This window comes from Bombina bombina, chromosome 2 (genome assembly GCF_027579735.1).
Source record: "Bombina bombina isolate aBomBom1 chromosome 2, aBomBom1.pri, whole genome shotgun sequence".
NCBI lineage: Eukaryota > Metazoa > Chordata > Amphibia > Anura > Bombinatoridae > Bombina > Bombina bombina.
Genome location: NC_069500.1, coordinates 849,880,407 through 849,895,427, shown reverse-complemented (window position 1 = coordinate 849,895,427; position 15,021 = coordinate 849,880,407). Strand labels below are relative to the sequence as shown.

General features: G+C 40.6%; 1 protein-coding gene across 1 annotated transcript in view; it reads right to left on the bottom strand.

Moving 5' to 3' along the window:
* TECRL (trans-2,3-enoyl-CoA reductase like) overlaps window positions 1-15,021 on the bottom strand; it is a 1,178,878-nt gene that overhangs the window by 223,542 nt on the left and 940,315 nt on the right. The window contains exon 11 of the mRNA XM_053700120.1: window positions 10,436-10,450. Within this exon, the coding sequence (XP_053556095.1) occupies window positions 10,436-10,450 (15 nt within the window). The remainder of the gene's footprint in view (window positions 1-10,435; window positions 10,451-15,021) is intronic.

The window sequence follows — 15,021 nt, the reverse complement described above, 5'->3', positions numbered from 1 at the left end:
ACTTCTTAAACAACATTTACCTTCACACTGAAGTAAGAAACCATGCATGAATGCTCAGTAAACAAATTCAACTGAGAACCACTAGTTACTCAATTCAGATTTACAATGATCCATTTAAATATTTTGCCTTCCCACAGACAACTGTTTCAACCTACTGACCCTCATCAATATAAACACGACTGCTGAGTAAGTTTTGTACAGCACTGCTTGAATTACTCATCCTCAGAACATAAATGTCCTGCAGTTGTCTGTTTTCATGTAAAGGAAGCTAACTTAATAAAATATCTTGTTCTCACCTGAACATTTACTGCATAGTTTGTATATACTCTATAAAACTTTGAATAAAATACCATTTTATTTTGCTGCAGACCTGGTTATATAATGCCTATTTTTAAGATATTTCTCATGCTGTTTTATGTACTTTGAGGATTTCTCAGCTGTGCACTGCAGGTGAATAAAAAGCAATCAAGAAAATATGCTTTTGTGATTTATCTTTTCATGTTATGTCTTTATTAAAATTTAACTATTTTGGAAATGCTATACCTTTGTTAACATGGTCTACTTTCATGTTCAATGTCTATTTTTTTAACGTCTATTTTAAAAATAAAATATATTCTTAAAGGACCAGTCAACACATTAGATTTGCATAATCAACAAATGCAAGATAACAAGACAATGCAATAGCACTTAGTCAGAACTTCAAATTAGTAGTAGAGTTTTTTATAACAAATTTCAAAGTTATTTATATTTCCACACCCCTTGTACCATGTGATAGCAATCGGCCAATCACAAATGCATATACGTATAGTCTGTGAATTCTTGCACATGCTCAGTAGGATCTGGTGACTCAAAAAGTATAAATATAAAAGACTGCACATTTTTTTTAATGGAAGTAAATTGGAAAGTTGTTTAAAATGACATGCTGTATCTGAATCATGAACATTTAATTTAACCTGAGTGTCTCTTTAAAACAATTATTTGCTACAACAGGAAGTAGTTTTAACCAGAAATCAGCATCATAAAGCAAAGTATTATGCCAATCTGATTTTTGGAAGTCTAATAATCTTTTGTATTGTTTTTCATAATTTCATAAAATAAATATTATGAAAAGCCTGGGATGATATAAACCATCAAATCTCTGATTATATAATTGGTTAAACCCTATAGGTTATACATATTTTGGTCTAGATTAAAAATGGCACGGTAATGTTATCAATAATATCAATAGCACTGAACCGCGGTAAAATTAGGGCACAATTTTATTTTACAAGTCTATGGTAAAACAGATTTGCCAGAGAAGGTTTAGAGTGTCCGACATCCCTTAAATGCAATCTATTATTTCAACGTAAATCACGACCATGCTAAATATCACTCATATTAATCATATGCTTAAGGGCTCACATGCCCCCCTAAGCATATGATTAAGGGCATGTGAGTCCGAAACATTTGAGAGAGATTAATTTTGATGGTGCTGCTGTTTTTTGAAGTTTGTATGTATTCCTATAGATATATAGGTATAGATATATTTTTTCCAAAAATATGTAGAAATATGTATATTTAGAAATTAAAAAGAATATTTTCTTCTAAGTGAAGAACATAGGAATTTGAAGTATTCCTAATGCACCTTCAGTTTTAGAACAGTAGGTCTTGACAGCTTCAGGTTAGCATGTGAGCGATAAAACTAAATGGCTTTCCTTAATCAATTTGTGGTTGGTCTCCCCAGTTACCTAAGAGACACCAAACATATCCTTACTTTGACAGAGAACCTTACCTGGGATGAGCAAAACAGTGTATGGTTAACGAATAGATGTCACCGCCCTTTATTCCTCCATTCCTCACTCCAAAGGATTAGAGGCTTTGAGGTTTACTCTTGCTGTATATTCTAATTATACATCTCATTTACAAGAGTATATTGTACAGGTAGCCCATTTTTTACTCACACACAATTATTTTTTTGTTTGAGGGGAGGTTCTATCTCCAGAGATGCGGGATCACTGTGGGAACCAAGTTTGCTCCTTCCTATGCCAAGCTATTTTTAGGTTGGTGGGAGCGGTCCCGCATCTATGGAGATATGAACCCCTTCAAAAACAATATTACTTTTTACCGTTTTTTTATTGATGACCTCTTACTTATTTGGCAGGGGTCTGATACATTGTTTACATCATTTTTGCAGTATCTCAATAATAATGTCTGAGGACTAGCTTTCACTTTTGAGAAGAACAAGTCCAGAATTAATTTTCTGGATTTGACACTGATAGGGGGCAGCGGTGGAAGAATAACTATGGAGGTTTACAGAAAACCAATTGAGGGTAACACACTTCTACACGCTAAAAGCTGCCACCCTCGACATGTCCCTTATGCTGTTGCTAAGGGACAATTCATTAGACTTAAACATGATTGTACATCTGATCAAACTTTTTTGAAAGAGTCCCTTAATTTAAGATAACATTTAGAGCAGAGAGGCTACCCCCCACATGAAATTTCTAGAGCAGAGAGAGAAACAAAAATACTCAATAGAAAACAACTTTTAAAGGATATAACTAAAAATACTGATAAACATGAGGGAGTCACTTTTGTTACTACATATAGCGAACAGTATCCAGCTATTTGTAACATAGTAAAAGAACATTTTCCAATGTTAGCTGCAGACGATGGCTTAATTGGATGTGTCAGCAGGGGTGTGAGATGCTCATATAGGAAAACTAAAACTTTGGGCAATTTACTCTCACCCTCTCAACTACCGAACCCTAGTAGAACTATAGGTTCCTTGTTTTTGCACAAGGGCATGTTCAGATGTGGTAGTAATCAATGTCGCCCCTGTGAGTCAGTTGTGATATCTGATTTATTCATATCCAAAACTACGGGTATTCAATAACAGATTCAATCATGTCTTAACTGTACCTCTACTTTTGCTGTTTATTTAGAATGCTGTACCCAGTGTAAACTTCAATATGTAGGGTTAACAACACAAGATATTAAGTCTCGTATACGTGAACATTTATCCACAAAGTGTTGGCAGATGTAAGACAGCCCTAGTTCAACATTTTGTTCAAGTCCATGGGGGATCGGATCATACTCTGAGCTGGCAAGCAATTGAGAGAGTATTTCCCCCGAAATGAGGGGGTGACAGAACTAAACTCTTATTAAAAAGAGAGATGTTCTGGATTTTTACACTCCAAACCAGAGTTCCATTAGGCTACAGAGTATGATCTGATCAATTATTGGGAATAAGCTTAACTCTATTAGTCTTTCCCTCCATTTGTATTCACTTGGCTACTATACATTTGTATATATATTACAATTTTAGCTTTCAAACAGCTTTGAGTTGCATACATATATATACTGTATGGTACTTTAATTCCCATCTGTTTATGCATCTTGTGTAGTAAAATATTTATCTGTTCTTTTGCATTTTTGTAGACACATATAGATAGTCAGTATTTTCTATATGTGTGTGTGTGTATATATATATATATATATATATATATATATATATATATATTTCTCCAACATAGGTGTGTCCGGTCCACGGCGTCATCCTTACTTGTGGGATATTCTCTTCCCCAACAGGAAATGGCAAAGAGCCCAGCAAAGCTGGTCACATGATCCCTCCTAGGCTCCGCCTTCCCTAGTCATTCTCTTTGCCGTTGCACAGGCAACATCTCCACGGAGATGGCTTAGAGTTTTTTGGTGTTTAAATGTAGTTTTTATTCTTCTATCAAGAGTTTGTTATTTTAAAATAGTGCTGGTATGTACTATTTACTCTGAAACAGAAAAGAGATGAAGATTTCTGTTTGTAAGAGGAAAATGATTTTAGCAACCGTTACTAAAATCGATGGCTGTTTCCACACAGGACTGTTGAGAGGAATTAACTTCAGTTGGGGGAAACAGGGAGCAGACTTTGGCTGCTCAAGGTATGACACATTTCTAACAAGACTTGGTAATGCTGGAAGCTGTCATTTTCCCTATGGGATCCGGTAAGCCATTTTCTTAAATTTTCAATATAAGAATAAAAGGGCTTCACAAGGGCTTTAAAGACTGGTAGACATTTTTATGGGCTAAAACGATTACTTTATAAGCATATTTAGTGGTTTTTAACTTTGGAGAGTTATTTTAATATTAGGAATTTTATTAAAAAAACGGCAGGCACTGTATTGGACACCTTTTTCACTGGGGGCCTTTGCTAGTCATAGGCAGAGCCTCATTTTCGCGCCACTAATGCGCAGTTGTTTTTGAGAAGCAAGGCATGCAGATGCATGTGTGAGGAGCTCAGACCCACTGAAAAAGCATTTTGAAGGCGTCATTTGGTATCGTATTCCCCTCTGGGCTTGGTTGGGTCTCAGCAAAGCTGATACCAGGGACTGTATAGGGGTTAAATGTAAAAACGGCTCCGGTTCCGTTATTTTAAGGGTTAAAGCTTTCAAATTTGGTGTGCAATACTTTTAAGGCTTTAAGACACTGTGGTGAAATTTTGGTGATTTTTGAACTTTTCTTTCATGCTTTTTCGCATATTCAGTAATAAAGTGTGTTCTGTTTAAAATTTAAAGTGACAGTAACGGTTTTATTTAAAACGTTTTTTGTGCTTTGTTGACAAGTTTAAGCCTGTTTAACATGCCTGAAACATCAGATAAGCGATGTTCTATATGTATGAAAGCCAATGTGCCTCCCATTTTAAATATATGTGATGATTGTGACATAGTGTCCAAACAAAGTAGGGACCATGATGCCACTAAAAATGATAATGCCCAAGATGATTCTTCTGATGAGGGGAGTAAGCATGGTACTGCATCGTCCCCTTCTGTGTCTACACCAGTCTTGCCCGCACAAGAGGCCCCTAGTACATCTAGTGCGCCAATACTTATTACCATGCAACAATTAACGGCTGTTATGGATAATTCTATTGCAAAAATGTTATCTAAAATGCCTACTTATCAGAGAAAGCGCGATTGCTCTGTTTTAAACACTGAAGAGCAAGAGAACGCTGATGATGACGTTTCTGACATGCCCTCACACCATTCCGAAAGGGACAGGAGGGAGGTTTTGTCTGAGGGAGAAATTTCAGATTCAGAAAAAATTTCTCAACAAGCTGAACCTGATGTTGTAACATTTAAATTTAAATTAGAACATCTCCGCGCACTGCTTAAGGAGGTATTATCTACTCTGGATGTTTGTGACAATTTGGTCATTCCAGAGAAATTTTGTAAGATGGACAGGTTCCTAGAGGTCCCGGTGCCCCCCGAAGCTTTTCCTATACCCAAGCGGGTGGCGGACATTGTAAATAAAGAATGGGAAAGGCCCGGCATTCCTTTTGTCCCTCCCCCTATATTTAAGAAATTATTTCCTATGGTCGACCCCAGGAAGGACTTATGGCAGACAGTCCCCAAGGTCGAGGGGGCGGTTTCTACTCTAAACAAACGCACCACTATCCCTATAGAAGATAATTGTGCTTTCAAAGATCCTATGGATAAAAAATTAGAGGGTTTGCTTAAAAAGATGTTTGTTCAGCAGGGTTACCTTCTACAACCAATTTCATGCATTGTACCTGTCACTACAGCAGCATGTTTCTGGTTCGAGGAACTAGAAAAGTCGCTTAATCAAGCATCCTCTTATGAGGAGGTTATGAACAGAGTTCAAGCACTTAAGTTGGCTAACTCTTTTACCTTAGACGCCACTTTGCAATTAGCTAGATTAGCGGCGAAAAACTCAGGTTTTGCTATCGTGGCGCGCAGAGCGCTTTGGCTGAAATCTTGGTCGGCGGATGTGTCCTCCAAGAATAGATTGCTTAAAATCCCTTTCAAGGGGAAAACGCTGTTTGGCCCTGACTTGAAAGAGATTATTTCAGACATCACTGGGGGAAAGGGCCATGCCCTTCCTCAGGATAGGTCTTTTAAGGCTAAAAATAAGACTAATTTTCGTCCCTTTCGCAGAAACGGACCAGCCTCGAATTCTACATCCTCTAAGCAAGAGGGTAATTCTTCTCAAACCAAGCCAGCCTGGAGACCGATGCAAGGCTGGAACAAGGGTAAGCAGGCCAAGAAGCCCGCTACCGCTACCAAGACAGCATGAGATGCTGGCCCCCGATCCGGGACCGGATCTGGTGGGGGGCAGACTCTCTCTCTTCGCTCAGGCTTGGGCAAGAGATGTTCAGGATCCTTGGGCGCTAGAAATAGTTGCTCAGGGTTATCTCCTGGAATTCAAGGAACTACCCCCAAGGGGAAGGTTCCACAGGTCTCAATTGTCTTCAGACCAAATAAAAAGACAGGCATTCTTACATTGTGTGGAAGATCTGTTAAAAATGGGTGTGATTCATCCTGTTCCATTAGGGGAACAAGGGATGGGGTTCTACTCCAATCTGTTCATAGTTCCCAAAAAAGAGGGAACATTCAGGCCAATTTTGGATCTCAAGATCCTAAACAAATTTCTCAAGGTTCCATCGTTCAAGATGGAAACCATTCGGACAATTCTTCCTACCATCCAGGAAGGTCAATTCATGACCACGGTGGATTTAAAGGATGCGTATCTACATATTCCTATCCACAAGGAACATCATCGGTTCCTAAGATTCGCCTTTCTGGACAAGCATTACCAGTTTGTGGCACTTCCATTCGGACTAGCCACTGCTCCAAGAATTTTCACAAAGGTACTAGGGTCCCTTCTAGCCGTACTAAGGCCAAGGGGCATTGCAGTAGTACCCTACCTGGACGACATACTGATTCAAGCGTCGTCTCTACCACAAGCAAAGGCTCATACGGACATTGTCCTAGCCTTTCTCAGATCTCACGGGTGGAAAGTGAACGTAGAAAAAAGTTCTCTATTTCCGTCAACAAGAGTTCCCTTCTTGGGAACAATAATAGATTCCTTGGAAATGAAGATTTTTCTGACAGAAACCAGAAAATCAAAACTTCTAAGCTCTTGTCAAGTGCTTCATTCCGTTCTTCTTCCTTCCATAGCACAGTGCATGGAAGTAATAGGTTTGATGGTTGCGGCAATGGACATAGTTCCTTTTGCGCGGATTCATCTAAGACCATTACAACTGTGCATGCTCAGACAGTGGAATGGGGATTATACAGACTTGTCTCCGACGATTCAAGTAGATCAAAAGACCAGAGATTCACTCCGTTGGTGGCTGATCCTGGACAACCTGTCACAGGGGATGAGCTTCCGCAGACCAGAGTGGGTCATTGTCACGACCGACGCCAGTCTGGTAGGCTGGGGCGCGGTCTGGGGACCCCTGAAAGCTCAGGGTCTATGGTCTCGGGAAGAATCTCTTCTCCCGATAAACATTCTGGAACTGAGAGCGATATTCAATGCTCTCAAGGCTTGGCCTCTTCTAGCAAGGGTCAAATTCATAAGGTTTCAATCCGACAACATGACGACTGTTGCATATATCAACCATCAGGGGGGAACAAGGAGTTCCCTGGCGATGGAGGAAGTGACCAAGATAATTCATTGGGCGGAGGATCACTCCTGCCACTTGTCTGCAATCCACATCCCAGGAGTGGAAAATTGGGAAGCGGATTTTCTGAGTCGTCAGACATTCCATCCGGGGGAGTGGGAACTCCATCCGGAAATCTTTGCCCAAATAACTCAATTATGGGGCATTCCAGACATGGATCTGATGGCCTCTCGCCAGAACTTCAAGGTTCCTTGTTACGGGTCCAGATCCAGGGATCCCAAGGCGACTCTAGTAGATGCACTAGTAGCACCTTGGACCTTCAACCTAGCTTATGTGTTCCCACCGTTTCCTCTCATTCCCAGGCTGGTAGCCAGGATCAATCAAGAGAGGGCTTCGGTGATTTTGATAGCTCCTGCGTGGCCACGCAGAATTTGGTATGCAGACCTGGTGAATATGTCATCGGCTCCACCATGGAAGCTACCTTTGAGACGGGACCTTCTTGTTCAAGGTCCGTTCGAACATCCGAATCTGGCATCACTCCAACTGACTGCTTGGAGATTGAACGCTTGATTTTATCAAAGCGTGGGTTTTCAGATTCTGTTATAGATACTCTGATTCAGGCTAGAAAGCCTGTAACTAGAAAGATTTACCATAAGATATGGAAAAAATATATCTGTTGGTGTGAATCTAAAGGATTCCCATGGAACAAGGTAAAGATTCCTAAAATTCTATCCTTTCTACAAGAGGGTTTGGAGAAAGGATTATCTGCAAGTTCTCTGAAGGGACAGATCTCCGCTTTATCTGTTCTACTTCACAAAAGGCTGGCAACTGTGCCAGACGTTCAAGCGTTTGTTCAGGCTCTGGTTAGGATCAAGCCTGTTTACAAACCTTTGACTCCTCCCTGGAGTCTAAACCTAGTTCTTTCAGTTCTTCAAGGGGTTCCGTTTGAACCTTTACATTCCGTAGATATTAAGCTATTATCTTGGAAAGTTTTGTTTTTGGTTGCAATTTCTTCTGCTAGAAGAGTTTCTGAGTTATCTGCTCTGCAGTGTTCTCCGCCCTATCTGGTGTTTCATGCAGATAAGGTGGTTTTGCGTACTAAGCCTGGTTTTCTTCCGAAAGTTGTTTCCAACAAGAATATCAACCAGGAGATAGTTGTACCTTCTTTGTGTCCGAATCCAGTGTCCAAGAAGGAACGTTTGTTACACAATTTGGATGTAGTCCGTGCTCTAAAATTCTATTTAGAGGCTACTAAAGATTTCAGACAAACTTCTTCTTTGTTTGTCGTCTATTCTGGTAAGAGGAGAGGTCAAAAAGCGACTTCTACCTCTCTTTCCTTTTGGCTTAAAAGCATTATCCGATTGGCTTATGAGACTGCCGGACGGCAGCCTCCTGAAAGAATCACAGCTCACTCTACTAGGGCTGTGGCTTCCACTTGGGCCTTCTAGAACGAGGCTTCTGTTGATCAGATATGTAAGGCAGCGACTTGGTCTTCACTGCACACTTTTACCAAATTTTACAAATTTGATACTTTTGCTTCTTCTGAGGCTATTTTTGGGAGAAAAGTTTTGCAAGCCGTGGTGCCTTCCATCTAGGTGACCTGATTTGCTCCCTCCCATCATCCGTGTCCTAAAGCTTTGGTATTGGTTCCCACAAGTAAGGATGACGCCGTGGACCGGACACACCTATGTTGGAGAAAACAGAATTTATGTTTACCTGATAAATTACTTTCTCCAACGGTGTGTCCGGTCCACGGCCCGCCCTGGTTTTTTTAATCAGGTCTGATGATTTATTTTTTCTAACTACAGTCACCACGGTATCATATGATTTCTCCTATGCAAATATTCCTCCTTTACGTCGGTCGAATGACTGGGGAAGGCGGAGCCTAGGAGGGATCATGTGACCAGCTTTGCTGGGCTCTTTGCCATTTCCTGTTGGGGAAGAGAATATCCCACAAGTAAGGATGACGCCGTGGACCGGACACACCGTTGGAGAAAGTAATTTATCAGGTAAACATAAATTCTGTTTTTTTTTCTATTGTATTTTAAATGTGATTTCTTGAACTAGCATACCAATATGTTTATATAAGCACCTGTATGTATTCTTCACAACATTTAATCTCTGCTGATAATATACATTTCCTTTGTTTTTTTTTGGGTTTTTGGGCATTTAATTTGTATGACTTTATTGCAAGGTTTGTGTTGGTTAACAAATAGTTAACCATAGGACACTCCCCCAGTTTGTTCTTAACCTATTAAATGTTAGGCTCCTCCCTTTTTAAAGGCTGCAGATTCTCTATAATAGTTAGCTATCATTAAGGCTTGTTGACTCGAAACATGTCAGCTGTACTTCCTTCTATAAAGGTAAGACGAGTTCACGGATTCATCCTTTACTTGTGGGATATTATCCTTCCCTACAGGAAGTGGCAAAGAGCACCACAGCAGAGCTGTCTATATAGCTCCACCCCCCAGTCATTCTTTTTGCCTACTTTAAGTACTAGGAAGGGTAAAGTGAAAGAGGTGATAAAATATTAGTTTTTAATTCTTCAATCAAGAGTTTGTTATTTTTAAATTGTACCGGTTTGTACTATTTACTCTCAGGCAGCAGATGGATGAAGACTGCTGCCTGGCCTGGAGGATGATGATCTTAGCATTTGTAACTAAGGTCCATTGCTGTTCCCACAGAGGCTGAGGAGTACAGGAAACTTCAGTGTGAGGAACGGTTTCATGCTATGCAGCAATGAGGTATGTTCAGTCATATTTTTTCTGGAGAGACTGTGTATTTCAGAAAGGCTGATATTATGCCCACGAGGGTAAGGGTAAGCGGTAATCCTAGAGCTAAAAAGAAGGGCATTACTTAGCTTGCTTATGGGACCAATTACATATATGGTTGACACTGAATGTAAAATGTTTGTGAGCAAACGTTTTTTGGATGGAAGTGCTTTAACGTTTTTTGTGGGCAATAAACGTTTTGGGCAACTTTATTAGGACACACATGGCTTATTTTTAGGGTCTTGGAACCCACATGGCTAGTTATAACCGCTATGGCGTGGTTCTTTAAGGCTCAGAGAACATTGAGTGAGATGGGCAGGGCCTATTTTCACGCCTCAGATGCGCAGTTAGTTTGTCAGCAAGCAGCAAGCTCTAACTCCTGAGGGCCCTGGTGTGTGTTTTGGGCCAAATCAAAGCTTTTACCCCACACTTTCGATCCCTGAGGGCAGGTAGGGCCACAGCAGGGCTATGGCAAGGTGCTGAGGGGTCTTTTTCCAGATCTGGGCCTATTTTCGATCCGGTTTGGACATTAAGGGGTTAATTGTTAAAAAAAAAAATTGTGGTGCAATCTTAACTACCTATAGTGGGTCTACACACAAAATTTTGAAACATTTGGTGCATGTTTAGACTGTTTTGCAGAACGTGTATGCTTTTTTTTTTCTCTTAAAGGCGCAGTACCGTTTTTTAAGATTGTTATTTTTTTCACTAAATAAAGTGTTTTCATGCTTGTTTGAAGTCATTACTAGCCTGTTCAACATGTCTGACATTGAGGAAAGTCAATGTTCAATATGTTTAGAAGCCATTGTGGAACCTCCACTTAGAATGTGTCCCTCATGCACTGAAAGGTCAATAAATTGTAAAGAACATATTTTGGCTACTAAAAGTATGTCGCAGGATGATTCTCAGTCAGAAGAGAATCAGGTTTTACCATCTAATTCTCCCCAAGTGTCACAACCGTTAACGCCCGCACAAGCGACGCCAAGTACTTCTAGTGCGTCTAATTCTTTCACCCTGCAAGATATGGCCGCAGTTATGAATACTACCCTCACAGAGGTTTTATCTAAGCTGCCTGGGTTGCAGGGGAAGCACAGTAGATATGGTGTGAGAACTAACGCTGAGTCCTCTGACGCTTTATTAGCCATATCCGATGTACCCTCACAATCTTCTGAAATGAGGGATTTGCTGGCTGAGGGAGAGATTTCTGATTCAGAAAATAGGTTCCTGCCTACACTGATGTTTTTCCGGTCGCCAAGAGGATTTCGGAAATTGTTACTAAGGAGTGGGATAGACCAGGTATTCCGTTCGCTCCCCCTCCTACTTTTAAGAAAATGTTTCCCATATCTGATGCCGTACGGGACTCTTGGCAGACAGTCCCTAAGGTGGAGGGAGCTATTTCTACCCTGACTAAGCGTACAACTATACCTATCGAGGACAGTTGTGCTTTCAAAGATCCTATGGATAAAAAATTAGAGGGTCTTCTGAAGAAAATATTTGTTCACCAAGGTTTTCTTCTCCAACCTATAGCGTGCATTGTTCCTGTAACTACTGCAGCATCCTTTTGGTTCGAGGCTCTGGAAGAGGCTCTTCAGGTTGAGACCCCATTAGATGATATTCTGGATAGAATTAGGGCTCTCAAGCTAGCTAATTCTTTCATTACCGATGCCGCTTTTCAATTGGCTAAATTAGCGGCGAAGAATTCAGGTTTTGCCATTTTAGCGCGTAGAGCGTTATGGCTTAAGTCCTGGTCTGCTGATGTGTCATCAAAAGCTAAGCTCTTAGCCATCCCTTTCAAGGGTTAGACCCTATTCGGGCCTGAACTGAAAGAGATCATTTCAGACATTACTGGAGGGAAAGGCCATGCCCTTCCTCAGGATAAGACGAATCAGATGAGGACCAAACAGAATAATTTTCGTTCCTTTCGGAACTTCAAAGGTGGTCCCTCTACCTCTTCCCCTGCCACAAAGCAAGAGGGGAATTTTGCTCAATCTAAGTCAGTCTGGAGACCTAACCAGACTTGGAACAAGGGTAAACAGGCCAAGAAGCCTTCTGCTGCCACCAAGACAGCATGAAGGGGCATAGCAGTGGCGCCTTATCTGGACGATATCAAATCAGGCGTCGACTTACCAACTAGCCAAGTCTCACACGGACATTGTATTGGCTTTTCTAAGATCTCATGGGTGGTAGGTGAACATAAAAAAGAGTTCACTTAATCTCTCTATACGGCAGGATCATCTCCACTAAAATGACCCTATTACCCAAATTACTGTACCTGTTTAGAGCTCTACCCATCTCAGTTCCACTCTCTGAACTACACAAACTGCAAAGGGATTTACTGAGATTCATATGGCAAGGTAAAAAAGCACGAATCAATAAAAAAGTTATGTGTACAAATAGAAGAGAAGGGGGAGTAGGGGTACCCAACTTAATTTCATACTATCACGCTGCTAGGATGGCGCAGACTATACATTGGTTTAGAGAGAATAATAAGAAGCAATGGACTCGTCTTGAATCGAATCTCATCGAGACTGATTTCCTACCCAGATTACTCTGGCCCCCATATCTTACAAAACATAAGCAGAACGGCAAGTTTATTGCGATTGAACATACTATCCATATATGGAAATCCCTAAATGCTAAATACATACTCACTAGAGACAGATCAACACTAACCCCACTAGTAACACTTGATACTTCAGTCGATTTAACAGTACAACAGAAATGGTCCAATAAAGGACTCTATAGAATTGCAGACATACTTCTAGCAGATAAAATAATGACCTTTACACAATACCAAAATATGGACATCAACGACAAAAATATATGGTATCATTATTTACAATTGAGGTCTAGAGCAAATGAAATATTAGGTAATTCACAACCCCTCCCAAACACAACATTAGAAACACTATGCCTTACTAACTCTCATATACCAGAAGTGATCTCATCCCTCTATTCCATTTTTAACTCCCCAGGAAATTCAGAGAAATCACCAACTATTACTAGATGGGAACAAGATATAGGTAAAAACTGGCCAATCAAAACATGGTATACAAACCTCTCAAACGGATTGTCCTTTACATCAAATGCCTTACTTAAGGAAAATTATATAAAGGTTGCGTTCAGGTGGTACCTCCACCCAACACGATCGCATGGTGCGAGAGATGCACTATCGCATTCTTGCTATAGAGGATGTGGGGAAAGAGGATCGTACATACATATGTGGTGGGAGTGCGAGCAAATTAAAAAAATATGGGACTACACCTCTAAACTACTTAGTGAAATTCTTCAAAAGCAAATAACACTAACATTAGAACAGGCACTACTCCACTTCCCAATCCCTGACATACCAAAGACACACCTTAAACTAGCCATGATGGTCTGCACGATAGTTAGACTTAGCATAGCTCAGTTCTGGAAATCCACCCCACCTGACTCATCCTTTATTTATAATAAATTAGAATATCATTACAATATGGCAAGTGCAGCAGCTGAATCCCTCAATGACAAAGAAAGATTTTTAGCAAGATGGGAACCCTTCATAATGCATCATGAGGCAAAAAGGAAGGCAAATCAGAATAACGCTTCTGCTTTAAATACTGAGACCTAATAGTTGAGCCGGGACCCTCGCTATGAACCACTGAGATGCACTGAGAACCTCTACAGTGATTGTCACAAAAATACGACTGTTTATAATGTTCCAGATATATGTTAAGTATTCAGAAAAGTGCATCTACAAAGTTTGATTTTACTAATTGTATAACTGATGATGGAAACCGTTTTCATTTGAATCTGTAATTTAGAACACATTGAATATGTGAAGAAAATTAAGCGACACATGTATTTCACTTTATTTTATTTTATTTTGCTTTTATTGTTATAAGACATAAAAACTAATAAAAATAATTTCAACATAAAAAAGAGTTCACTTATCCCTCTCACAAGAGTTCCATTCCTGGGAACTCTGATAGATTCGGTGGACATGAAGATTTTTCTGACGGAGGTCAGGAAATCAAAGATTTTAACCACCTTCCGAGCTCTTCATTCCTTCCTTGGCAAAGGAAGGTAATTGGACTAATGGTAGTGGCAATGGACATAGTTCCGTTTGCTCGCTTGCATCTCAGACCACTGCAATTATGCATGCTCAAACAGTGGAATAGGGATTATGCAGATTTATCTCCTCAGATAAATCTGGATCAAGAGATCAGAGACTCTCTTCTTTGGTGGTTGTCACAGGATCATCTGTCCCAGGGAATGTGTTTCCGCAGGCCAGCGACAACGGACGCCAGCCTATTGGGCTGGGGTGCAGTCTGGAATTCCCTGAAAGCACAGTGTTTGTGGACTCAGGTGGAGGTTCTCCTCCCGATAAATATTCTAGAACTGAGCGATATTCAACGCGCTTCAGGCGTGGCCTCAGCTGGCTTCGGCCAGATTCATAAGATTCCAGTCGGACAATATCACGACTGTAGCATATATCAATCATCAAGGGGGAACAAAGAGTTCTCTAGCGATGATAGAGGTTACCAAAATATATCGATGGGCAGAGATTCACTCTTGCCATCTATCAGCAATCTATATCTCAGGAGTGGAGAACTGGGAAGCGGATTTTCTAAGTCGTCAGACTTTTCATCCGGGGGAGTGGGAACTCCATCCGGAGGTGTTTGCACAATTGATTCAGCAATGGGGCACACCAGAATTGGATCTGATGGCTTCTCGTCAGAATGCCAAACTTCCTTATTACGGGTCCAGGTCAAGTGATCCTCAGGCAGTACCGATAGATGCTCTAGCAGTACCCTGGTCGTTCAACCTGGCTTATGTGTTTCCACCATTTCCTCTCCTTCCTTGTTATATTGCCAG